We start from the raw sequence: 26909 nt of genomic DNA, 5'->3' as shown, positions 1-26909 counted from the left end.
CAATGCGGCTTCTCAAGACGTGCAGTTCTGCTGTATGAAATGACCTTTAACTGTTTTCATTTTGGTTAAAAACTCATAGAAAGTGCTTTATGGCGCCGTGTGTCCTTGATTCAAAAGCTGTTAAGCTGCACAAAGCTGTTGAGGAGAGAATGATTGCCAGGCTGCTGGATGGTTACTAAGGCAGAGAGTCGGTTTAAAACGGGACTATTACTCTGAGAGGTCTGAAGGAACCGGCCTGCTTAGCTGCTTTGCAGCTGGTTTGTAAAACTATTCATGATCTTTGAACTTTTCCACATCTTTAAGCACCACAATACCTTAAAGATCTTTTATTACTGTACCAACCGTCCAGACCCCTCAGATCTTCTGGTTCTGGTTCTGCTCTGCATCCCCAGAACCAGAACCAGATGAGGAGAAGCAGCATTCAGTTTCTACGCACCACAGATTTGGAACAAACTTCCAGAAAACTGTAAAACAGCTGAAACACTGAGAGCCTTTAAATCTCAACTTAAAACCAGCTGGTTAGAGTTGCTTATGGCTAAATTAGGGTTATAGTGCGGGTTTTGATGTCTTCCATGTTTTTATGTCTTTAATGTTTTTAATTTCTTCTTCTTTCTTTTCGACGTTTTAATGATGTAATGTTTTTTGTTTTTTTATTTGTTTTTTTTTTAATCTCTCTCTTTCTCACTGATTATTTCTGTTTTTATTTTAATTATGTAAAGCACTTTGAAATGCCTTGCTGCTGAAATGTGCTATACAAATAAAATTTGATTGATTGATTGATTGATTAAAACTTCAAACTTCTATATTTTAGAGAGACAGACTTCGTACCGATGCTTGATTTCTGTAGAGTCCTTGAAGCTGCTCGATACTCAAACTGCACAGTTTTGTAATAAAGTTTAGACTTGATTAAAAAGCCTAAACTTGAAACATATTTACTGTTGAAACCAGATATTTTCATACACCTAATAAAAAGACAGATGTGTTTTTTTTTCTCACTGTTTGAAGTTGAATCAAACTAAAAGTTTCTTGTTTTAGGTCGGTCAGAATCTCCAAAGTTATTTATATTTGCTAAATGCCAGAAAACTAAACTGCTGCCCTCCAGACAAACAACTCCTCCTTCTTTACATCAGTATTGATCAATTATTTACATGTCGCTGCTGGATTGCGAAAAGCAGCTTGACTACATTTCTTACGTGTCAGACCCACATGCATTTTGTAGGAGCTGAACGAGCAGCCGCCTGCTGCCTCAGTGCATTATAAGCCTGGTGGGCCACCAGGCTGAGCATTGCTTTTTTATTTATATTTTCTTTAAATGTTTGCATATTTTATAGCTGGTGTTCAGATATTAATCTTTCAATCTTCCAATAACACATAATTATCAAGGGATATTTTCAAATTTCCTGTCAACTTTAAACATTTTTTAACTCAAGGACACGGCAGGCCTCTGGATGAATGACTGCCACCGGGCGCAGCAAGGTTTCTGGGGGAAACCTGGAACCTGCATCTGACCCTACGGTTCTGACCGGGTTTGTTCCTGTCACGGGACAAGCTGCAGGTAAACGGGTCAGAGTGTCGCTGTTTGCAGCAAAGCAATTAGCTCTGAGACAATAAGAACAGAGAATTCAGTTCTTTGAAAACTGAACTGTTTATTAGATACTATTAACATAATCTCAATCAAAACAAATCCTTATTTTTACTGTTTATGTGCTCAGTTATGAATTTAAAGTTTAACCCTTGTGCTTGTGAGGACTGAGGCAAATGATGCAAGTGATATGGATGTGGGGTCAGTTGGACCCCATTTTGAATACTAATCAATATATAGATCATCCAGTTTGTTTTATTTAAAGGATAAAATAAATCAAGGACTTTAGGAAGCAATGAACCATGAGTATTTCAGCTGATACATTCACCACTAACTTAAATTTAAACTGTTCTAAAAAACGACCTTTAAACTGACCCAGGTCTCAGAGATGTCATGAAAAAAGAACAAATGTGTTGGCAGAAATGTCATATCTTCCAGTTTTAGTGTTAAATGTTCATTAGAATATAAAGTTTATTGATCTTTGAGAATGTCTTTTTGCGTTATTATGCCATTATTACCATTACATTACTTTAAAATGATCTCAAACAGCAATATTATCATTTATCACGATATCTTCTGGGACAATTGTTCATATAAATTTGTTTTTGTGACAGACCTACCAGTTATTTAATTCAATTATTTGAACAAAGCCTTTTTTTGCTTGGTATTAAATTAGTTTGATCTAAAAGGTGACAACAAAAAAAAGCAAAACAACAGAATAAACCTTTAAGCAGGTTTTCCACAGTAATCTATAAATTGGTCCTCGTTTGGTGCAACCCGCTCAGTGAAGTTTGGTTGATCCATCGAGGTCAAACCCTAAACTTTTCTCCATACTGAGTTTGTCTGCAGCGTGCATCCAGCATAATGAGGCGGGAATATTCCGTGTGGGCGTCGGTTCTGGTGAGCAGCGTTTCTGTAGTTACACAAGCAGCTGTGCCTGGTGGCGACTTGGGGAGTTCTAGTTTATTATTCCTTGTTTAGTCAACCTCTGTGGACTCTTTCCTAGCAGTACTTCTTATGCACTATAGAGTAAAGCTGCATGACCCTGTTTAAAACGAGCTCTGCTTTACCATCACAGGCGAAACATTAAAGCTGAGCCCCGAGGTCAGAGGCAGCAGCCCTCCTTCCAGCCCGCGCCGCTGCAAGAGGCTCTTTTCTGATCCACTCCAATAACATTAAGTTATTAGTTGATTTCAGTGGATTTAATCAGCATAGTAATTCCTCTCCATGGAATGATGAGTCCCTCTCAAGAGCAGTTAGTAAGTCCACTATGCCTGCTGATTAGACACAAGCCCGCTGAAATAATTCATCAGAAAACCACGAAAAATAATTTATCAAAAGTTCCTCTCCCAAAACCCGCGCAGGACCTTTGCTCCTAAATAATTAAACTCTGCAATTAGGCGTCTTACCATGCGCTCAGTGTGAGGCTGCATGCAATATTCATAACAGCACATAATTATGCAATATATTCACTGAAATAAGAGGCCATATATCCAAAGCGGGGCTGTCAAGAGGCGAGACGTTTTTATTTGGTTCATAGCATGGTTTTGTCTCGTCGATGAGAAGCCGGCCTCCGGAGATGGATGAGAAGAACAAGGACGTCGGGCCTGTAGCACTCCTGCCACGTCTGCAGCTCTGAAACTGGGAAACACAAAGCAACAGAGAGAAGGCACACTGAGCGGCCATGCCCTCGCTACAGGAAGCGCTGCTATCAAAGCCCTGGCATACCTCCGTGCTGTTCCGCTGACCAGTCAACAACAGATGAAGAAGAAAAGAACAGGCATTAAATTAAAATGGAGCAGAGACGTGGTGCTGTCACAAGATGCGCTGTATGATGAATTATGCATAACGCTCTTCTCAGCATGGTAAAGAACTGTAAAAATAAAAACCAGGCCTGATGTTGCCTGGAGCAAATAAGCAACAGCTCCGGTCTGCAGTGGACGCTCTGCAGACCAAGCTGGCTTTTATGTGGAGGTGCGGTTCAAAGCCCAACGCAGAACAATCAAAGCTAATGTGTAGCTGGACGGCGGCGCTCGGTGCGGGTGGCAGGGAACACACGCAGCCGGGCGGCCGGGCGGGCGCCTCTTCCACATCACAGCGGCTCGTTTTCCACACGTCGCCTTTGGAACTTATTATTTTTCACTGTGGAAAAGAGGCTTACCGCTGCTGGGAGCTGTGAACAATCGAAGGCCTCTTATGACGCGTGTATGATGAATGAGAGGGAAAAGCCTCCATTTCCCACTAACTTTACTGTAGCTAACAAAGACTATCAGTGACAGATGATAGCTGGTCCTCGCCTGCATAAAAACTGTATTGTTGGGAGAATAAAGCAGAACGAATGTTGGAGGAAACGCAGCAAACCAACATGCACAACGCAAATCTGTACTGAAGCAAGGATCCTTTCATTAAACTGTTTTAGAGATTTTAAAGCTATAATGTTTAAGTATCTGGGGATCTTGTTCACGAATGAGGGAAGAAGGGAGCGGGAGATCGACAGGCGGATTGGGGCAGCGTCTGCCGTGAAGCGGGCGCTGTACCGGTCCGTCGTGGTGAAGAGAGAGCTGAGCCAAAAAGCGAAGCTCTCGATTTACCGGTCGATCTACGTTCCCACCCTCATCTATGGTCATGAGCTTTGGGTCATGACCGAAAGAACGAGATCACGGGTACAAGCGGCCGAAATGGGTTTCCTCCGCAGAGTGGCTGGGCTCTCCCTTAGAGAGAGAAGCTCGGTCATCCGGGAGGGACTCAGAGTAGAGCCGCTGCTCCTCCACGTCGAGAGGAGCCAGTTGAGGCTCGGGCATCTGGTCAGGATGCCTCCTGGACGCCTCCCTGGTGAGGAGTTCAGGTCCCACCGGGAGGAGGGGAGACCCAGGACACGCTGGAGGGACTATGTCTCTCGGCTGGACTGGGAACGCCTTGGGATTCCCCCGGAGGAGCTGGAAGAAGTGGCTGGGGAGGGAAGTCTGGGCCTCCCTTCTGAAGCTGCTGCCCCCGCGACCCGACCCCGGATAAGCGGAAGAAAATAGATGGATGGATGGATGGATGGATGGATGGATGGATGGATGGATGGATGGATGGATGGATGGATGGATGGATGGATGGATGGATGGATGGATGGATGGATGGATGGATGGATGGATGGATGGATGGATGGATGAAGCTGTAATGGTGTAAAAATGTGTTGGATTAACATCAAATACAGGCACAATAAATAAGAGTATCATCTAAAACTTCATTTATTTCAGGATTAAATTTGAAATAAGAAACTTGTGTATTACCATATAGGGATTAATAATATAATATGATATAAAGCTTTAAAAAAAGTAGATTTTTGCAAAATACTGCCCCTTTAAAAGCTAACTTTAACTCTTCTTCGGTTTTGGTGCTCATCTTCCTCTTAACCGGTCCTCCTTAGATTAGAGTATTTGTACTGTGTGTCCGTCTGCTGGACTACTGTCAGCTCAGCAGTCTTCCTCCTGGCTGTATAAACCAAAACATGGCCATAAATATCATTTCTCTCTCAAATGAAGGTGTTTACGAGGCGGGAACGGGAGGAGCGTGTGAAATGATGTGGAGTTATGAATAAAAAGAGAGCAACATCCAGGACTTACAGAGGGTCCAAAGAGGAGAAATAAAATAAAAAAAACTGAGGTTTTTAACTACTGGGAGGGAGGATGACTGGCAACCAGGAATAACTGATGAGAGGAACGCAGAACAGCTGATGAAATGAACAGGAAACAAAGGAACTGACGAAACCAAACACTGAAGAATAACACTGAAATGGGAAGAACTGCATATGCAACGTAAAAATAATATAAAAACAAGTAAAAACAAAAAAACAGGCGGATAACGATGCTTCTCTAATATTCTCCATTTCTAGGAAAGTCAGATTTGAGTTTGACTTTGAATCAGTCTATGTAACAGAATCTGTTTAATATCAGTCACTTTTTATTTGAATTAAATAAAAACAATGTTTCGATTATTTTTCGCCTTGCAGAGTTTTGCTGCTTGATGCATGAGAGCTGCAGACGTGTGAGAGATTTTACTTACTGATAAAAATGATTTTCTACGTACCTTTTAAATTGAAAGATGCACCAACCGAAACAGAAAGCGTCACAATTTTATTAGTCCTGAAATGAGACAGAATTACAAAGAAAATGGATCAGAGAACCTTTTAAAATAAAGTCCTGAGCAGCAGACTTATCAAGACTCTTAATATCCAGCTCTCCCCTTCTGTAGCTTTTTTTTAATGACGGAGTTCTACCATCAGTATAACACAGATGTGATTAACATAAATAAGAGTTAAAGTCAAAGAGGCGTAAAGGTCGTCACTGGGGACTGCTTTCGGGTCCGCCGGGTGATTTACAACAACTTAATTTGACTGTGTGGAGTAATTTATCTGTGACAGAGGAAGTCGAGGAACTATCTGCATGTCGCGCACGCATACGGGGCAACAATATGCCATAACGGCACACATCTCACATCTACCCAATCAGTCAAGATGCTTTACAACTTCTGTCAGAGGCCTTAACAGTTCTCATAAATTATAGGGCCATTGTACCTGCTGCCAATAACTTTTGAAGGAGAACCTCAGCCAAACTGAATGAGCGGGAATGTATTGCTGTTACTGATGGGAGCCCCTCGAGCGAAGTGTTGGAAAAAACACAGACCCAAAACTTTGAGGGTAGACAAAGCTTTGTTTTCACCCAGTTATGAAATATGACATAAATATTGGTATTTTCATGCCAAGCAGGCAGCAGCTTTCATTTCTTTCCACTTCAGCTCTGAGTTTCACAGTTGCACTGCAAAAACACAAAAGTATTTTTATCTCATTTCTTAGCAAGACATCAGAGCTTTTTTAAGTCAATCATTCCCTGATATTAATTTTAAAAACTAGTTCCACCAGCAGATTATTTCTCCTATAACAAGATATTTTCCCCATTTAAGAAATGAAATAATCCACCAGTAGAACTAGTTCTTTTTTGTCAATATTACTGACTTCAAACAAACTCCTGAAAATTACCTGGAAGTTTTTGTTTGTACGAAAACATTTGCATTAGAAACTAGACAAAAATACTTTATAAAATTTTGTGTTTTTGCCGTGTAAATAATGCGTTTCATGTAGAGGTGCACCGATCCGATATAAATATCTGAATCTGTCCTGATATTGAAAACAATTCTAGATCAGATATCAGTGGCAATGTGAATGATTCATAAGTGCAGATCTATTCAGTCTAATTCTATCTGAGTGATGTCATGCTTTATTATTTATTAAACATTATATTTAAAAATCCTCATCGTACTTTTTGAACCATTTGAAAGATTTGTTTCAGTTTATTTCATGTTTGACCAAAGCATCAACCAGTTTCACTTTATGATTTCTTTTATTTTTTAACTGCACTGACTGAACAAATTAACGTTGTTTTTTCGTGTTTGACCATCCTCGTGTTTAAAAAATGAAAAGGTTCAAATCAGTTCAGCTGTTTTTCTGTATCGAATCGGTATCAGCCGATTCCAAACCTCAGATATCGTATCGGAAATGAGAAAATTAGATCTAGTCTCTAGTTTCATGTAGAAAACAGGAGATGTGAATGAAGCAAAACCCTTCAGGAGCCAAAAAGCAACAATATATCGTCATATTGACAAAAATGAGCATGTGTGTGAACCTCGGTTCTGCAAGCAATAACATGCAGTGATTTATCTGACACACACACACACACACACACACACCGCCCACTGATATTCTGCTGGGAAATCATGACTAGTACCAGAGAGTACAGGGCAGCATCTCAACCTGATGTCAATAAGACAATCAATTTATACAAATATCAGGAATGTGTAGCATGTAAACAGCACGATTGGGAGATGTTTAATACAAATTCCTGCCTGTTTCCCGTCTGCAGCTTTTTGATAGCATTCATGACGCTCAGAGGGACGGAAACCTGCGGGACAGAGCAGGAAGCAGCGAGTCCTGTTGTCACGCCAACAGAGCGGACGTCGGATCGAAGTGCAGACGCTGATGACCGCCTGCAGCGCTTCACATCCAGCTCCATTTAAACACCACCGGTATTCTCACAGGAGACCTCAGAGAGGCCTGGAAACCACAGAGTGGGTCCGACAGACAAAGCCGGTGATTTGGAGGTAATTGGGATAAAATTGGCCTCAGCGACTGAAAGGCACAGAATGTCGAGTTTGCATTAATACAAAGTTCTTCCTTCAAACATAAGTTTTTCCGTCAGATGTGCTTCTCTCTAGATCAGTTACATAAAAGAGAGGCCATGCAGTTTTATTACAGATAAGAAATCATAGAGATGGAAAATGCTTTTGTTGTGAAAACCAAAATGTTTTTAGTGTTTTTTTGTCATACTTAAACTGCAAAAAGACAAAATCTTACCAAGTATTTCTAGTTTCTGGTGCAAATATCTTAGAACACTTGAAATAAGACAAAACTAACTCATATAAAACTAACTCATACCGCTGCTCTCTTTATGGCTGCGTGGAGGGGAACCCGGGCCCAGCCACTGGAGCTGCTTTGATGAACCTACCCTTGAAAAAGCGGGACATCCGTGACCGTACTCTGAGCTCGGTCGACGCCTCCTTCTCCTCCTGCCTCTCCTGGAACACATAAATCACATTCTCATATCATCATCTAGTCATATTCCATGCATATGCAGCTCTAATCAGTAAATCTGTCAGCCTTCTCACCTTTCGGTGATATATCAGATTCGTAATACTCTCCCCACATATGCAGTAAATCTGGAACAAAGCTCATGTTTCCTGAAATTCAAAGACGGAAGAGCAGAACTCACTTGGAACAGAAACTGGGACTTGACTAGCAGCTCAGCCTTGAATCTCTGTCTGCTGAACACATCAGCGCACCGCAACACATCTTCCTCCTCTCACACTGAAACATTAAACCAGACGGGAAACCAGAACTATTTCCTCCAGAACATCTCCGTCCAGTTTAGGGATGCAAACAGTTAATCAACTTCTGGTTAATTGTTGATTTAATGGTTTATAGATTAAAATTGGTTCCAGTCGAATAACTAATAATGTCCACTTAGACGTTCTGTCAGTGTTGTAGTTTGGCCACCGTCCAGCAGAGGGCGCCGCTGGTCATTTAAGCAGAGCTAGTTGATACAGAAACAAAGATGGCAGAGTCATACGAGAACAGGAAAGAGAAACGGTCCAAACAGAGTCCGGTTTGGGATGCCAAATGCACTTTATGCTGTTCTGTTTAGAAATATAAACGATAAATTCCTTAAGTTTCACCGTAACGGCGCTTCGTTCCGCTGAGCTGCATGACGGAGCAGCGTCAACTTCCACGTCAGAAATTACTGATTTGCTTTGAAGGTGAGAATGTGATAGCTACAATAATGTATTAGGGCCAATGTAGACAGAAAGAAATGAGTATATTCTGTCAAAAAAACTTTCTGAAATATTCTAGGAGAAACAGACATTTCTGAGTAAAATATGAAAGAAAAAACATTGAAATTTTGAGATTAATCTCAGAAATGTTCAAGAAAAATATTGCTTTCCAAAGCCAAACATTTGCTAGGAATCAATGATCAATTAATTGTTAGTTGATCAATAATATCAATCAACTTTATATTAACTAATTAATCAATAACCGTAGAGGAGAGCTGGGCTCTGTGGGAAAGCCAGGCGCTGACATTGTCTGCAGCCGATCATGGCTGACCTTGCATGGGGACGCTGCGACCTTCGCCATGGCGACGCAGGCTTCGGGGGATTAGCATCCAGGAAAACCAGAGGAAAGACAAATGAAATGGACGTGCAGGAATTGATCAATGCCTGGGTCAATAACGGTTCGATTTCTTCCTCACAAAATTCCTACGAGGAGGAAGACGATTGATCTGACATCTCCAGCTTCATTGGCATTTCTAACAATATTAATTAAGAAAAATGCTTAGCTGACTGGTAGATGGGTCAGCCAATACTGTTAAACCAAAACAAATGATAGTTGCAAACACAATGCCGCAACAAGAAGATGCAAATCTACTCGTGTTCACATTTCCTGAAAGTGGACGACGTCTCCAACACAGACGGACGTCAGGAAATCAATCGGCACTTTAACCGACTCCAGAGGAAGCCTCCGGCGCCCGGCGACGGCCCGTCAGGTGCTCATAAGAAAAGGCCTGACGAATGAGCATCAAGCTCCGGCTCGTCATCTTTTCGCTCTCCGTCATTGAGATTGGCCGCTCTAACTCTCGGCGGACATCTTGGCTTGGCAGAGACGCTGAATCTCGTTATTCTTTACTTGGCCCAGACCGCACAGGTCAATATCACGAGCACGGCGCCGGGGCGCTGTATGGAAATGCATTTCAATTCAACGCAATAAATCATTTAAAGCTCCGGCTGAAAATGTAATCATGTAATTGAATTTGGTCATCAATATCTACTATATACATGCGCGTATGCAGAGTACAGGGGGCATTTTGCGGGCGTATACGAGCGCCGGGTGGGAGGAAACGTGTCAGATCTCAGCTGGAAGATGAGTCATGGCTCCGCAGTTAGGCCTCGTTATTATCCACACGCCTCTAAATGATGGGGCTGCTGACGGTGAGACGCCCACAGTCTGTTTGGCTCCAAATGAACAGGACGAGTCCAGTTTTAATATCACCAGCATCATTGTGGGTCTGCCTGCTAACATGACATTAATTCCCTATGAAAAGTAAAGATATTTCTTTCAAAATCCACTTTGTGTGGAGCAGGCGTGTCCAAAGTTTGTGTAGCAGAAGCCAAATGCAGGTCAAAAAGTTTTATTGAGGGTTTTGCTGATTGGCATTTTTTGTCAACCAACAATAATGTAGGCATGAAAATATCCATCCATCCATTCATTTTCTTGCACCCTTGTCTCTGAGTGGGTCAGGAGGTGTTGGTGCCTCTCCAGCCAACGTTTCAGGCGAGAGGTGGGGTCACCTGGACAGGTCGCCAATCTGTCGCAGGGCAACACAAAGGACAAACAACCATGCACACACACACTCACACCTAGGGGCAATTTAGACAGACCAATTAACCTGACAGTCATGTTTTTGGACTGTGGGAGGAAACCGGAGTACCCGGAGAAAACCCACCATGCACAGGGAGAACATGGAGACTCCATGCAGAAAGACCGGGAATCGAACCCAGAACCTTCTTGCTGCAAGGCAACAGCTCTACCAACTGCGCCACTGTGCAGCCCAGCATGAAAATATTTATAAAATAAATATTTATAAAATAGTCAGATTTTTCTGTGAATGTGTAAATGGTTGTAGGTCCAGAACTTCAAAAGAGTTTTGCGTGTTTTCCTTGTTGAAAGAAAGCCAACCACTTTGCTAAATTATTTTGGGCTTGACTGAAGAAAACTGGAAAATATTTAGTCTATTTTTTATGATTTAAGTCGCTCTTCATTTGAAAACTTGCTGCATTCAGCTAGATTTTAATAATGTGATTAAAATCAGATTGAATGTGAATCTGATCTTACTGAAGACCAATCGGAGAAAAAATTCAGATTCTTCTCTTTTTAATGACCCTCTTTTATTTTACTTGAAAACTTTTTTTTGTAGATTTGTACCTCTTTCATTTAAGCAAAACAGGAGAAAAACATTTTCTTGCTCTGTTTGCACTTTTCCCCTTAAAAGAGACACTTTTCAGTTTTTTTTATCTTCTAAAGATGTTTATTTTTTTTTACTTGAAGGTCTGTTGGATTAAATCCTGATAAAAGTGTGTGATTGTAACATGACAAAATATGAAACAATTGAAGGTTTGAGAATAAGTTTATAAGGCTCGCGTCTCCCGAAAAACAGTCCTCAGGATCTCAGCTTGTCCAGCTTCTCCTTTATGTCCGTCTCACTTTGCTAAAAGATGGAGGAAAACAAACAGTCGCTGAGTCTGTATACAGATTATTATTGTTATTATTATTATTGTTTTCTACCATCTGATTGTCCTGCCCTGTAATCCATAGTCAGTCTAAATCAGCAACATTCTTGTGAGGCTAATAATTGATGAATTAAGGTATTGATGAGGTCTTTATCCTGGGTCATAACTGGCCCCAGAAGTCGATAATTATCCCAAACAGAATATCTTTATTGCAAAAGTGCACACAGCAGCAAAAAATCATCACCTCACCAAAACATCCCCCTGCGGTGTAATTGCCACTGCTTGAAATTATAGTTTTCATTAAAAAGAACTGTTCAAGGTTATTGATTGCTTAAATAAGACTCAATATCTTCTCATTTTCAAAGCTGAATGAATTTGTGGGGAATAGTAATATCACCCAACTATTGTTGGCATCCATCACGGCGCCGCTGCTGTCCCTGGAGGATTATTAGGGTAAAATAAGTGTATTTAAATGAGTGTAATTTCTGGGAAGCAGAGATCTGTGCAAAAACATCTGCATGCTCGGCTCAGCCGCGCTTCATCACCGTGACCACGCACAACAACCATAACAAAGGACACAAATCAGGCGCAGAGCAGGATCAGCCTCTGCCTTTACTGTGGCTCCATCCCATGTACCAAACTCTGCAAACAAAAATATATCTAGCTCTCACAATCTAATCTGCCTGTCAGAGGCGCACTCTGCTGACTTCCCTTGTCCTTAAGAATAGATTTTCCGGTAATAATGCACAGAGAGAGCCACTGAGGCAAAATAAACAGGTTATGCACGTATTAGAGGAGCCGTGGTTGCTGGGAACAGGTCTGCATGACCCTCACACAACGAGGAAAATGATGATTACCATAATTACTGGTTAGGCCATTTTCATGCGACCTAATTCCAGAGCAAATGAGAAAATTGGACATAATAATGAAGTGAAAATGAACTGAATGTGAGACAGAACTACATAAAACTTATTATAAAGAGTGCTCACCTGTTTCTTGCAACCTGCAGCCTTAGTTGTCTTTGGACGCGAGGCGTCTAAACTCTTCCTGTCTGCAGTGCTGTCAGAGGCTTCCTGCTCTTCTTCAACCGTTTTCGCTTCAACCTGCGCAGAGGGAAAACATGAGAGCCTCCATGGTACACACTGTGCCTCGCAGCAGAAATAGACCAACAGTGAGCACAGAGCATCTGCAAAGTGGAAGGAAAACGACACGTGGCTTTCCAAACTTTTACAAAACTTTTACAAATTGAAATCTGAAGTGCTCATTTAAATTCAGCCTGACAGAGTCGGAGCTCTGGTTTGTGTCTCTACCAGCCTGGCAGATCTAGACGATAAATGTTTTGACCGTCCCGCTTTACAAAACAGCTCAAACTCATTCAGATTCGATGGAGGAAATCGGTGGACATCAATTTCCAGGTTCCTGTTTCCATCCAAATGTGATGCGAATTTTGAGTGATCTTTTAAAATGTTAAACATAAAGGAGAAAGTTTCTGGAATATGTTGCTATCATGCATGCTGTCATTGTTCTATTAGCTATTATTAGCATCACACGTCCCTGTTGTTGCTTTCAGACACCAACAACAGAAACGCCTGATCATTTGAATGTTTGCTACATCAGAACATACTCAGGAAATGTTTCCCTCTCCCCTTCAGCACATTAAGTCTTTTCTGGAAAAGTCAAAAACCACCTAACAGAAGAAAATTTAAGAATTTTGACATTTTCAGTAAAACATCTTTAGTTTCCATCAAATGTTCTTTAGTGCAATTCATCAAAATACACACAAAAAGCTTTGATGGAAACACAGCTGTTGTTTCAAATACATGCCGCACTTTTCAAAAAGCCGAGGGTCATTGTCCCTCCACTTTAAAATCGTGCACCGCTTTGCGTTGGTCTAACGTATCAGATCCCAGTAGCATACACAGTTTATGGCTGTAATGTGAAAAATATGAAGAACAGAAATCAGCGGCTGTGTTCTTGCATGTCTCTCCTTTACTCAGCTGCACTTTCTGCAGTTTTTATGTTTATGCAGCGGCTTCCAGTGAGCATTTATGAGTCTTAGTGTAAACATAAAATCAAGTCAGGCGTTCTCACCCAGGAAGGTAAAGCTTAGCGGGGAGAACATAAACAGCTTGTCATAATGATGAATTATCATCTGACTCCATGAACTAAAAAACATAGTTTTCCAGTTGCTGACATGCTGTCAGGCTGAATAATTCAGCATGTCTGCGGCGTTTCCTTCGCAGAGCCCATATCTGTGCCAACATTTTGTCTTTAGGAATCAGAGCCGACTCCCATGTGGTAAACAGAGCAACCTGAATGCTAAAGCGCTCATTAGGTGGCGGCTGAGTGGGATTACGTCTCACCTGATCAATCGGCAGGTCCACCTTCAGCTGGGGGTCTTCCTGCACCTCCGCCGCGCCCTCCACCTCCCTTCTTTTGTCTTTTGCATTAAATACACTGTCGGCTGAGGAGAAAGGGATTAATCACAATTACTTGTCTGCCCTCTCGTTTTACCGTTTCCCCCTCCATCCCTCCATCTGCCCCGTTCCTTTTTTTTCCCTCTCCTGCTCAACGTCTCAGGAGATCAATACTGCTGTTGAGCCATTTATTTATTTAGAGAGGAAGGACCAGGATGCAGGCCGTCGCTGTGAATTTTCCACAGACGGGAAGCGTTCCCGAGTTAGTCGAGATTTAGCTCATTCTGTTACATTAAACAGATTTTCTCCTGTAAACAAATTCCTTTTCTGGCAGCAGCTGCTAAAACTGATCCAGGGTGTAATTTTAATAATGAAACACGCTGCTGAACTGCCTTAGGTGATTTCATTTTAATAATAAATAACCGCGGTTGTTAGAATTCACAGAGATGAGACTGAAAACCGTACAGAGCAACACTTTGAGATCTGCTTTTTGTTGTTGTTGTTTTTCACTTAAACATTATTTTTAGATCTGTTTCCAGATTAAATTCACAAAAACAACAGAATGAAAGAGAAGCAGACGTGTCTGATCCTTCACCAGGTGACGTACCGAGGAGCCGCCGCTTGTTTCTAATGGAGGGAATCAGTAATGAGCAAAATGCCAAATTTAGCTCCTGGTAGTGGAGTTTATAAAGACGAAACTACAAGAGGTATTATGTGGTAATGCTAAACCATTTTGGTACCATCTGATGGAAATGGGACTTTTTCCTATCATTACATTTCAGAGAATTTAGGCCCCATTATTATAAACTGCCTGACCAAAAAACGAGTCGCCGCCCGGATTTAACCAGGCAAATGGCTGCTGCCTGGTGATTATGTTTCATTTAACACCCACTGATGCAAAGAGCAGCAACCCTGTGGAAAAGATGTTTGTCTGTTTAAGAAAGGTCAAAATATCGGCTCTAAAACGATCATTAAACTCCTCTAATTAGGCTCCACATTGTCTGACGTCTTATTAAAAACTGCTAGGAAAGTTGGGAACCATCAACATCCAGGAAGAAATCATGGAAAGGAAAACCTTAAAGATCACGACGTCGGTCATGGTAAATTATACAAATAATCATTGAGAAAAATTAAAATTTTGTTGTTTTGACACAATGCCAGAGTTACTGTAATATAATGATAACAGCATAAAAAAAACAAGTTCACCCCTTCAAAGACTAACTTTAATTTTGTAAAGAACGTTTAACCCTGGAAATGAAAGATATTTTAAATATTTAAAATAAAACACAACAGGTGTTGGTTGTTTGTTCAGGCCACCATGACGTCGCCGCCACCTGGATCAACTCCGGCCTCCTGCTCTGACTCACAGGAAAAGGTTTTGTTCTACACGCCTTGGCAGAGGTCGCACTTTATTATTCCTTTGTTTACTGAAACAGGGATCTTGGCCCACAGCAGCATTCAGCCTCCATCGTGCTGAACCTTCACTGTGGTTCTGATCAAGCTTCAGAACCACAGACTGAAGCTCTGCTCTCCTGCTTCCATGGATCATTTTCTATGACTTCAGCTTGATCGAGGTTTTTACTAACTTTCCTTTTTGCTTTCAGTAGATTTTTTTTGTTTTTTGGTCCAGTTGCACAAACACAGCATCTTTATTTTCATCTCCAACATTTCTGACTTTATTAGTTTATTTGAAGTGTTATCAGGAATTTTATTTTGTTTTCAAATTTGGTTTTGAATTATATATAATTTACAATAACGCTGATTAAAGAACAATGTTTTCCTGACCATGATAAAAACTTGAACATTTGAACACATAAATTAAAGGTTAACAGATGCAGTTCTGTTAACAGCAGAGCTAATTTTTCTTTCCACCTTTTGCATCTTTTGCACACTTAGATTCCCCTACATTCACTTTTAGGCAGATTCTAAACCTTTACATTTTACTTTGCTGCTTTGCAAACTTTTAGTTTAATAAAGTTCCACATCCGTGTTGAAGCTTGATTATCAGCTGTGTATGATCTTCATGCATAAGATAAAATGTGGGTAAAACATTTTAGACAAGCTGCTTAATGAACTTTTCTGCTTATGACTTTGGCGACTTTCTGCATTTGATGTTTTTTATTATTTATAATAATAAATTGTCAATTCCATGACAATCAAAGCCTTTAAACTACCAGAAGTTATTCCTTTTACACCATAGTGGAAAAAAAACATATTTACTTCTTATTAAAACCAGCTTAGTATTACCAATGTTTTATAATGAAAGCATTTCATGTCTCGAACAAGATTTTTTTGGATATATTTCCCATAAGATGGCCTGATTGAATTCATCTATGGTTTAAGCCTCATTCTGTTTAATATTCACCAGGAAAAGTTGTGTTAATTTCAAACGGCGATGAGATTATGTTCTTTTTGGGCCCACAGAACAGGTTGGGAATCCAAAGAAATCCCCTCCACCTTTCAGAGGATTTATTTTTCTGTCCTCCCTGCACAGCAGATGAGTGTCTCCTTACTCACACACACAAAGAGGAAAGCACAGCGATGCACAGCCATCTGGACACGTGCACAAATAAAACCCACAATATAAATTTGTAATCAAAAGGCAGCAGGTTTCTTTAAGTATAATCACAGTGAAGAAGATTGTGATGAAGGAACAAACACAGAGGAAGAGGAGTCTGGAGAGCAAAGCGTTAGGAGGAACATTGCTAGTGAAAAGCTCTGCTTGCCTCCTGCTGTGGCGCGTGCTGGTTTCCTGGACACCTTCCTCTGCTGTTTGACTCGCTCCGTCTTGGCTGCATGTTCCTTCATCTTGCCCCCGACTGTGAGCTCAAGGTCCTCTCTATCGCATACCTGAGCACACAGCGAAGACACCAGCCAGCAGAAAACATGAGACCAGAATAAATCACATTTCCTCTGACTTCTCTCTGACCTGCCTTTGAAATTCTGTTGGCAAAATAGCAAAAACTAAATCAGTTTGTGCACATTGACAAAGGGAAAATGAAATTGTCGTCCATCCTAACATTAAATTGTGGTTGAAAAGTAGCAGGTGGAAAGAAATCCAAGAAAAGATGTTTATTGATGTCAGCATGTGGTTTAAAGGCGATGAAATGGGTTAAATTGGCATCGCGTCTGATTTTTTGTTTAGGTTGAATTTTGACAGGACATACAGACCTATGGGCCATTTTCATGTTTGGTCAACAGCGAAGCAGCACAAAACTCTGAATCATAAAGTAAAAAAACCAGGAAACACACTTTGCTCCCCTGGCTACTTGAGCTGGTAGCCTGATTCTATGATTCAGCCATTAACCCAGCTCTCAGAGTGGAATAACGTCTAAAAATGTTTAATTTTCTATTTTTTTAAGCTGCTGTTTGTTTCATTGTATTTCATTAGAACTGAACCTATCCTCCTATTTGTGGATTTTTATGTGAAACGTTAACAACGCTAACAAAGAAGCTAGTTGAACTAGTCATAAACAGTTCTGCTAATGCTAACATGGTTTTTAGCAGAAGCTAATGCTAAAGCGCTAACCATGTTAATGTCCACCATGTGTCGGCGACACGACAGCGAATCATTCTGGGTACAGAACAAACTGCAGATAATCTTCACCCGTGAATACCAACGCTTTGCTACTTTAAAACAACCGATAACCAAAACTTACTGAATGTTTACAAAACAGCCAATTAAATTAATGTTTTAGAGTTTATCCTGAAAAACAATTTAGGGGAAGCTAAGTGCGCTAAATGTTTTCAAAGTTAGCATCAACGCTACACATAAAAACGAGCCCACAACTGAGTTCAAACATATTTAACGTTATGTTGTATCTTTGCAGTTCTGGTTGTTAACTATTTAACTTTAAACATGGTGTAGAAATAATCCTGTATGGGCGCTTTATCGATTTGTACCGACAAGCAGACTGACTTGCGCAACCTAAAGTATTTTTATTTTTTACTAATAGTCGACGGAAAGGAAATGTGTTACTGCGACTCCAAAAAGTGATACTTACCAGCAGAGAGTCATACGTTCATATTTCATGAGTGAATTGGCCCAAATCAGGATTGGAAGCAAAATCAAAAGGAGCAATTTTTAGCTGGATGGATGGAAAAAAATATTTTAGGCAATTTAATAAGGAATCAAGTCTGAAAACATTTTTTAAGTTACATTAGGGCTTTTTTTTTGCATTTTCCTTTACCGTTAGTGTTTCATGGGCTGACATGTTCTACTGGTATTGAATTCCTCTGGTTTCAATACATCACAAACACTCAACCTATCAATCACCTGGGAGTGTGGCAAACAAATCATTTATTGATGGAATGGGGCAGGCGTGAATTTCTAACCGCATTTGTCTTATTTATCAAACCAGATCAAACAATGAAAATCCAAACAAGCTTAAAGGGAAAAGGGAGGGAGTTGCACGGAATAACTTATTCCTCAGCAGCAGACGGCAGAAGGTTATTGATGGAGGGGGAGAGCAAAACAAAACACAGAAAAGGAGAGGAGCGGGGGGGTTGGGAGTGAGCCGCACAGTGGGAGAGTGAAGGAGTGAGAGAGGCGGAGAGGAAAAGCAGGGAGAGTTCAGTCTGATGTTCAGACAGCAGCAGGGTACACATCTGAATTAATGCTTCCACAAAAGACAGTTTTCTCCTTGCAGGCTCCTCTTCCCCTCTGTAGGTAGCGAGGTGAGGGATGTCTCCCTTACCGGCGGTGGGAACGCGGTGAGCTAGCTAACTCTGCGTTTCAGCAGCGGGGTCCCTGAGCTGGCTCAGGGGACGCTGCACTGATCTGCACCAGAATACACTCCTGGCTCTGCTGTTTGCAAGCTCACTAACATGGAGTCTGGGGAATAGCCCAGTTGCTTCTTCACTTGTTTGCCTGCTTTAATGCGGAGGCAACGTCTGTTGATATTCCTTTGAATTCCTGCAGCCGTTGGTGGACTCAGGAGGAGAAGTAGAACAACAAAAAGAAGATTGAGGTTTGCTTGGTGTATTTAGTGAAGAAGAGTTGAAATGGAGTTCATGCTGTAGGTCTGCAGTGGGGGGTTTGGGGTAAGAGGAGCCATTTTTCATATTCACTACATCAAGGGAACCTTAGTTTGATCACTAGCTCATATATCTGATATTTTGATAATATAGCATGTCTAAAAAAGTTGTTGTATCCCTAAGCTTCCACTTCTCTCCCTCAGACACACACACACTTCATCCTGACCCTCCAACTTGACCCCATGCCCTCTAAACCCCCTTCCCTAAATAAGTCACTTTTTTCCCATCGAGCTCAGCATGGTGGACTTGGGAAAGCACTAAAACTGGATCTTTGGCAAGTTCAGACTCTAAGAACCCTAACAGGAGATCAGAGAACCGTCCGGGTTTCTGACCTCAGCTCCTCACTGACTACCGTGAGACAACGTCACCACGAAGCTCCGAGTCAAATCACATCTGGCCAATCAAATATGGAACAGCTTGTTTTGCTTTCTGACAGCCTGGTGATGAGATGTAAACAGATACCATTTAAATCAACACTGAATCAGGGCTCATCACTCAGGGAGAGCGCTGGGAAGGGGAAAAACGCAGAGCAGATCTGGGAAAGCAGACGCACAAGTGGAGGCACGGCGGTGGAAAAGCTGAGGTCATGCAGCCGGCCTCTCTTCTGGGTTACATGTCTGCAGCTCCGGGTCCGGTGGGAGCAGACGACGTTGTGTGTCAGGAGGCCCCAGCCTGTACCAGACTTAGTACAAACAGGGTCTCTGGGAGGGCAGAGAGGAAAGCAATCTGTGGCCCTCTCAAGTAGCAGAGGACAGGAGTCAACGAGAGGACAGGGTGATCTGATAGCCGGGGGATAACGGAGGTCCCAAACAACCGGGCCGACCGGCTGTGGGATCGGTGGGAGCCACTCCCAGGGCTGCTTCACAGTTAGCAGACATGCTGGCAGCAGCGAGGAGGCACCGCTTCCCTCAGGGCTGCGCTGCTTCCCTTCACCGCTGACATCATCCGCCAGGAGCCGAGGAAAGGGAAGCAGCAGTAAAGTGTCGCCGATGACAGAAAGTCTGGACAGTCCAGTCAGGAAACCTCTGCGGATTATTTTTACAACATGCTTCAGGTGCATTATGATTACTACTGCATGAAGTAATGGGCAAGGATTATACCCATGACTCCCACGTCTCTCGGCCCGGCTTTCTAGCCAGAGTTAGATTTAAAGGCGACCTGTTATGTTCCTTTAAACAAGCTGTGATACGTCTACAAAACATGTTCTTTACGTTTTTCACCTCAGTTCTGCATAGTGTTCACAATGAGCCATCTGCTACAGGCCACGCCCCCGCTGCTCCCCACAACTCAATGTTTGCACTAATACTTTATACAAAAGGCTGCAATTATACAACTGTACATCTTTGAAAAGCAGAAGTAGAGCCTCCTGCACAACTAACAAGAATGCAGCAAGTAGTTTCTGACTGGTAAGTTGACAACAAAACAGTCCAGCAGTAATTCTTGGTGGCGTAGATCCGACCAGGTGTCAGAGTTGTCTGAACACCATGATAAGAATCTCCTGTTGGTCACATCCCAACGTTGCTCTATTGCAGGGGTCCCCAAACTTTTTCCTGTGAGGGCCACATAACCTTTCCCTTCTCTGGTGGGGGCCGGAGTCAGTTTGTAACAGAAAAAGTGCTACACGGTTATCACCTGCGCTGCCGGGAATTGTTGACGGGGGGTGAGGGTGCGTTTCTCGATTTAATTTTACCCAGAAAGCACATGGGCAAAAACCGTTAGTGAAACGGTCACTGGGACTGACTGGTATATACTAGTATATATTTCATTTATATTTCATTGAGGGAAACCTGGAATGCGGCGTTCATAACAAACACGTGTGTTCATCTGCTCTACCGCTAGCAAACAACCGTACTGATTAAATAACATAAAAGTCAAGCAGTTCCCTAAAAGTCCAACAGGTGGCAGCAATGCGCCATGCAAGACAAAACACCCACAGTTCACAGGACACACTTCCTGCTAAAGAGCCCCCTGGTGGTTGAAGAAAAATCCACATATAAACCAGAAAATCCATCCATTTTCTTTCACCCTTGTCCCTCAGTGGGGTCAGGAGGGTTACTGGTACATCTCCAGCTGGCGTTCCGGGCGAGGGGCGGGGTCACCCTGGACAGGTCGCCAGTCTGTCACAGGGCAACACAGAGACACACAACCATGCACACACACACTCACACCTAAGGGCAATTTGGAGAGACCAATTAACCTGACAGTCATGTTTGTGGACTGTGGGAGGAAACTGGAGAACCCAGAGAAAACCCACACATGCACAGGGAGAACATGCAAACTCCATGCAGAAAGACCCCAGGCCGGGAATTGAACCCAGAACCTTCTTGCTGCTAGGCAATAGCTCTACCAACTGCACCACTGTGCAGCCCCACGAAAGTACAATATATGAAAAAAAATCTGAATGCTCTCTGGTCCGGGGCCGTAGTTTGGGGATCGCTGCTCTATTGGATTGAGTTTTGGTGACAGTGGAGTTCAGCAAATTCATTGTCATAGTTTGAGCTTCGTATGAAGCATCAGAAGATGGGAAGACTCTCCTGGGAACCAGCAACACTCGGGTGTTTGATGTTTAAACTGTGCTTAGTTGGTCCTAAAGGGCAAAGAGTGACATCATCACTACCGCCTGAACAGGAGGGATCCGTACTTCCATGATGTTTATCCCAAATGTTGACCTTCCCGTCTGAATGTTGAACTGATGTCAGATGTTTGAGTCTCTTACTGTCCAGTTCTGGTTGGTTTGTGCGCTTGCTAGCTTTAGCTTAATGCATCTGGCTGACAGGAGTGGCGCTCGGTGTGGTTTTCTGCTGTTGTAGCCCACCTGCTTGAAGGTTCAGCCTGTTGTACATTCAGAAATTTATCTCCACGTTCTCCTCTGACATCAACAAGGCATTGGTTTCTGCACAACTGTTCACTGGATTTTCTCTCTTTTCAGACCATTCTCTGCAAATCTGAGATGAGTTAGTGAGAAGTTTCCAGTGGATCAGCTTCCCACCTGTCCCTGAAATCGATGTTCACTTTGAACTTCAGCATTTAGTCTCTTCACCACGTCTACATAAACGCAGTGAGCTGCTGCCATTGCATAAACTATCAACTGAAATGAGCTCAATAATTTCAAATCTGATGAGTTTTTTATTTACAGCCAACTCATTTTATTAATGCTTTTGGTTGGTTTAGGTTTTTAATTTCCATTTTTTTAAATCATTTTCAAACTGTTTTTACATATTTTTCTACAATTATTATTATTTGAAAGCTATCAAGAGAAAAACAAAGTGATGAAATACATTTTCAGTGATTTTTACAATTCAAAAAGGGAAACTCTTAGTATTGTGTTTTATTTTGAATATTTTGAAAATCTTCCAGATGCAGTGTTATGTATTCCTTCCTAAATTAAATAGTTTTTGAGATGACAAACTTGCATTATTATTCCATTATCAATATAGTACTTAAAATGATCTCAAAACGATAATATTATTGTTTATTCTAATAATTACTGCGAAAATCTATTGTGATTGGACAACTTACTATCCGTGAGCCATTTGACATCAGTTTTAAAGCAAAGCCTGATCAATAGGTTAAACACCTGATGCTATTCTCTGCCCTCCATCTGCATTTATCTCTTTTCTGTACTTCACATCTCCACTCATTCACGTCAAGTGAAACATGTTGGCCTTTTGAAAATTAACGTTCCACCAAACGCCCATCATTCCTGCAGAGAGACGGTCAGAGCAGGACAGACGGCGTCTCTGTGCCGTCAGGCTGCAAGGTTACATTTAACACAGCCCCAGTGAGCGTGTTTAAGGGATGCTTTTACTGGCATTTCCAGCCAGACTGCTGTTGTTTTGTGAGGTCAAAGTGAAATTAACGATGGATGTGACCCTATAAAGGGCTGTGTAATCAGCAAGCTAAACAAGTGACAGATCAGGGGCGAGCAAGTCATTTTTGCTGCATGCATTTTTCCCCTATGGAAGATTCTTATTAACCCAGCAGCTCAAGCTTGCAGATTCATGAGACACAGAGAGGAGAGAAGGGGAACGCAGCCGCACCAGGCCTGCTGAGTGTTGCTCCAGTGAAATCACAGCCATGGATCTGTCTCTGTCTCCACCTACTGGCAACAAGTGAAACAGCAACAACTTCCCTTTGAGCTCTGGGTTATTTTCTGAGTTTATTTTGATGACAAAGTTGTTTTCATTGATTATTTTCTGCTTGGTCGGTTGCTAACGTGATGAAGAGATCTTACTACAGCGTCTACACTTCAGCTCATTCTAATACGCCGCTAATATCAATCCATACATCTGAACAGAAAGCCATTCAACAGAAGGTCCTGCTACAGACAAGGGCAGGGGGGATTTTTCTCCATCTAATAAAATTGGCACCTGCAACAGCCTTGCCATCTTTCATGGTTAGAAAAATCAGATGTCAGATGCGTCTCTCACCGGAAGGAGGGGCCTTGTGCGCCGAAACCTGCTGACTGGGCATGTTTTCATCTTCGCCATCTGATTTGGTGTTCTTTTCTGGCCCACAGCAGAGCAAACCCTCATATGGATTCAAAACATTTCACTGCCTACTTAATCACAAAACAAATTGTCCTGGTTCTGGTTTCCAATGGGATTTTTTTTTCTCCCCCCCAGCAAGCAAAGTCCCACGGCTGCATGCAGCATGATCCGAGACTCAGCGCACTTGATCAAGTGGACCAGCCTGCTGTCTCTTTTGGGGATCACCCATCAAAGTGCAAAGCGATGGTAACTCGATGCTTTCTGCAGACAGTGATTGATGATAGTTCTGTTTCATAACGAATCGCGCCCCCACAAGAAGCCGCGCACAAGTGGGAAATGTTAATTGAAATGCTTTGTGTGCAAAGGGTTGTGATTTCACCAAGGTGTTGCAGCAGTAAACTGCAGGCGGACGTGTGGGGGGGGAGACTGTATCAGCTTCACGTTTTATGAGAAAGCGAACAACCTGACGGCAAACTGGAGCCGACTTTGAAGTGGGAGTACTCACCGTATTATTTACAGGTCTTTTGTTTCGAGCAGATAGCAGGAGAGCTTTGCTGCAGGGGCAAAAGGAAAAGCGTTACTTTCTTCTTTTCACAACAAATCTATAATCTAGTTATGCTGGTTTTTTTATTTTGTTGTTCTTTTGTTCAGACACAGTCGTGGAAAAACAACCTCTATCAATTTGTTGGCAAAAGACTGGAGCTGCACCACGAAATCAGAATCTGACTATTTCAGGCTCTTATAAATGTAAATTATTTCATACACTGCAAAAACACGAACTCATGACGATTCAGTTGAATCATTTTTCTTCACTACATCTCAGCAGAGAACTCACCGTTCATATGGGAGAGGTTTGAACTTTTCAGGTCCAGCAGCAACATAATGCTGGTTGTTCTCCAGTTCAGAAGATCCGTTGACAGGACGACCATCTAACCGGCAAAGCCTGGAAAGTTTAAAAATAAATCATATGCCACAAATCACACCAGTTTTAACATTCAGGTGCAGCAATAAGACACTGCTTGACTCATTTTTCCAATTTAAAAGGCAGTCATTCTTATTTTAGTGACTCAAACATGAGTCACCAAATCTGATCCAAGCCTTTTAATGAAAAGTTAAGTGGAAGGAAAAAAGAGGAAGAGGTACACTAACAATATAAATAATCACAGCCTGGAGAGATTTGTGAAGCAAAAAGTATTAAATCTGAACCTTACAACCCTGCTCTGTTTACTCTGGTTGTCTTCTAAGACTCCTGGTGTTTAATTGTCAATTATTTTCTTTTTGTTTTCAAATCCATACAAGGTTGTCACTCCAATCTTTTTGCAAAAGGTATAAACGCCTTTATGGAAGAAATATGAGTAAACTCAGGTATGTAAAGAAAAGAGCCAGAGAAGTATCATCAGATGTATTTAATCAAATGTTTTACACCTTTTTTGCTGTCACCAAAGCACATGGAAGCTTGTTTTTGTTTGAATCAATAAAACAGAAAAATGTAGAAAAGCTAAAACTGAGAAATTATCAAGTGAGCTTCACTGAGCTTACAGAAACGTCTGCTGAGTGGCTTCAAATTGTGTTGCAGCAACACGTTCAGCACTTCAGTCATTTTTTTAATAGAACAAAATTCATAATGCAGTAACAACAACAAAAAAGAAAATGTGTTTCTTGTCTCTCTTCACACTCATCTAAGTCACAGAGATGATTGATTTTACTTGTAAACAGCCCCGGTGCGAAGCTCCACTTTGTGCGTCACCAAGGTTAAAACACGGTCCCAGCTTTTAAGAGTGTGCTTTGGGATCCGGACCCGAGCCGGAGGAATCCGCAGCTCTCCGTTGCTGAAGACGCTGTGAAACAAAAACCCCTGAAATACGTTACCAGTCACCGTACTGGGAGGACTCTGGAACCAGTAATCACATCAATACTCACTATATTGTGCAAGTTCCATCCTTGGTTTTCCTCCAGCGAGATGATGCAACTACCCTGGTGTGAGGTACAGGTTTAATCTGTGCAAAAAAATAATGAAATATCCTATTTTTTTAGGTTCATTCAAGACAAAACACTACAATTTCTTTTTATGTAAACACAACAAGTTGCTTTTTTCTCATCTTTGTGCAGGTTTAATGTAAATGAGTTGAAGGAATACAAAACTACTATATCTGTCAAACCTCATTGTTACATTAAAACCAGTCTGTCCACCACCAAGCTGTCCAACATAACACACTAAAAATACTTAAACTTATTTGTCCACATGCATTTATTCAACATTTAATTTGATTGTAATATTTCAACATACGGCAGAGGCTTTATGAAAACTGTTTTACGTGATGATACAGCGTGATCATTCAACTGAACAGAAGTGTAACATTTGTTCTTACCATAGTATTTTTCCTTTTCTGCGGGTTTATGGTGGCTGTTCCACAGTAACTGGGGAAAAATACAAATATTGTGACTGAAACCAGGCATCCAACATGAAATTACATTAATGATTAATGTAATTTGCTATTAAATCGCTTTTAAAAATAGCTAATAATAATAATGCTAAACGTTACTTTCTGGAGTTGTGTATTCTGAACTGCAGGTGTGTGAATTAATCTCTAAAAAAAAAAAGATAAAAACTAGGAGATTTCTGAGTCTGAAAAGTCTAAAATTTGTTAGAAAAAAAATCAGATTTTTTTTAATTAATCTCAAAAATTTTATGGAATTTGAAAAAGTGAAAAGTTGCCAGAAAAGCAATTACATTTTGAAATGAATCTCTGAAATTTATAGTTTTTTGTTATTGCTTTTGTTTTTTCAAAACATTTCTGAGTTAGAAAAGGAGAAAACTTGGTAGAAAAAACCCCATAAAATTTCTAGAAAAAAAACATGGAAATTTCTGAGTTTGAAAACTCAGAAATTTTTGACTTTTGGAAAAAAATTTGGTGGGAATTTGCTCCTTATATAAATCTAAAAAGCTAAAAGTAACTAGTTACCATTCTGGTTATTCTGATTGAATCCCAGTTTACTTACTTCAGGACCTTGAAGGGTTCATTCCCCGCTGCAACATAGGAGCCCCCATGCTGCAGCTGAGCCAGCTCCTGCACACTGTGGCCCCCCGTGGGTGTGTACAGCCTCCTGACGGCGCCGAACGGAGCCTCCATGTGTCTGGTTAAAGTGTTCATAAAGTTGTCGAAAGTTGACAGATGCCGGGGATTCAGCACTACTTTTTTCCCGGGATAGAAAGCGTCTCCGTTCCGGTAGACGGTGACGGTTTTGGCCGGAGGAAGAACCGCAGTTATCCGTGGGTTCACCGCCATGTTTACCTGCAGGCGGTCCAGTCTGGTCTACGTGGATCCGGGATGCCGTGAGCCACAGGAGCCGTAACTGGATCTGTGAGATGGTAATATGGGGAACAATTCAACCACAGGGGAGGGGCGTCATCTTGAAACTTATCCTCCGTCTGTTTTCTTGTGGGCTTCCTCTTGATCGTTGCCAGTTAACCTGCGTCGTCTAGAGAACAAAAGCTGTATCCAT

General features: G+C 41.6%; 1 protein-coding gene across 5 annotated transcripts; it reads right to left on the bottom strand.

Moving 5' to 3' along the window:
* Nucleotides 1-3087: 3087 nt before the first annotated feature.
* On the bottom strand, nucleotides 3088-26909 carry dcdc2c (doublecortin domain containing 2C). Of its 5 annotated transcripts, XR_532622.3 has the most exons (13): nucleotides 26406-26909; nucleotides 25775-25823; nucleotides 25326-25402; nucleotides 25112-25243; nucleotides 24241-24348; nucleotides 23911-23959; nucleotides 16605-16728; nucleotides 13825-13925; nucleotides 12451-12564; nucleotides 8128-8197; nucleotides 5657-5712; nucleotides 3311-3325; nucleotides 3088-3223 (listed from the first exon to the last, which is right to left on the bottom strand). XR_532622.3 is itself a non-coding variant. In XM_008399855.3 (12 exons), exons 1-11 carry the CDS (start codon nucleotides 26690-26692, stop codon nucleotides 5696-5698), a joined length of 1128 nt encoding a protein of 375 aa, XP_008398077.1. In that variant the 5' UTR covers nucleotides 26693-26909; the 3' UTR covers nucleotides 3088-3223; nucleotides 5657-5695. The 5 variants fall into 5 exon arrangements, 3 of the variants coding, with proteins under 3 accessions (XP_008398077.1, XP_008398078.1, XP_008398079.1); XM_008399855.3 differs by lacking the exon at nucleotides 3311-3325; XM_008399856.3 differs by lacking the exons at nucleotides 3088-3223; nucleotides 3311-3325; nucleotides 5657-5712 and adding an exon at nucleotides 8392-8486 and having other exon boundaries at nucleotides 8140-8197.

The sequence above is a fragment of the Poecilia reticulata genome, chromosome 22 (genome assembly GCF_904066995.2).
Source record: "Poecilia reticulata chromosome 22, P_reticulata-male-v2, whole genome shotgun sequence".
In the NCBI taxonomy this organism is placed as follows: domain Eukaryota; kingdom Metazoa; phylum Chordata; class Actinopteri; order Cyprinodontiformes; family Poeciliidae; genus Poecilia; species Poecilia reticulata.
The sequence above is the reverse complement of the archived record's forward strand: the minus strand, read 5'-3'. Positions and strand labels throughout refer to the sequence as shown.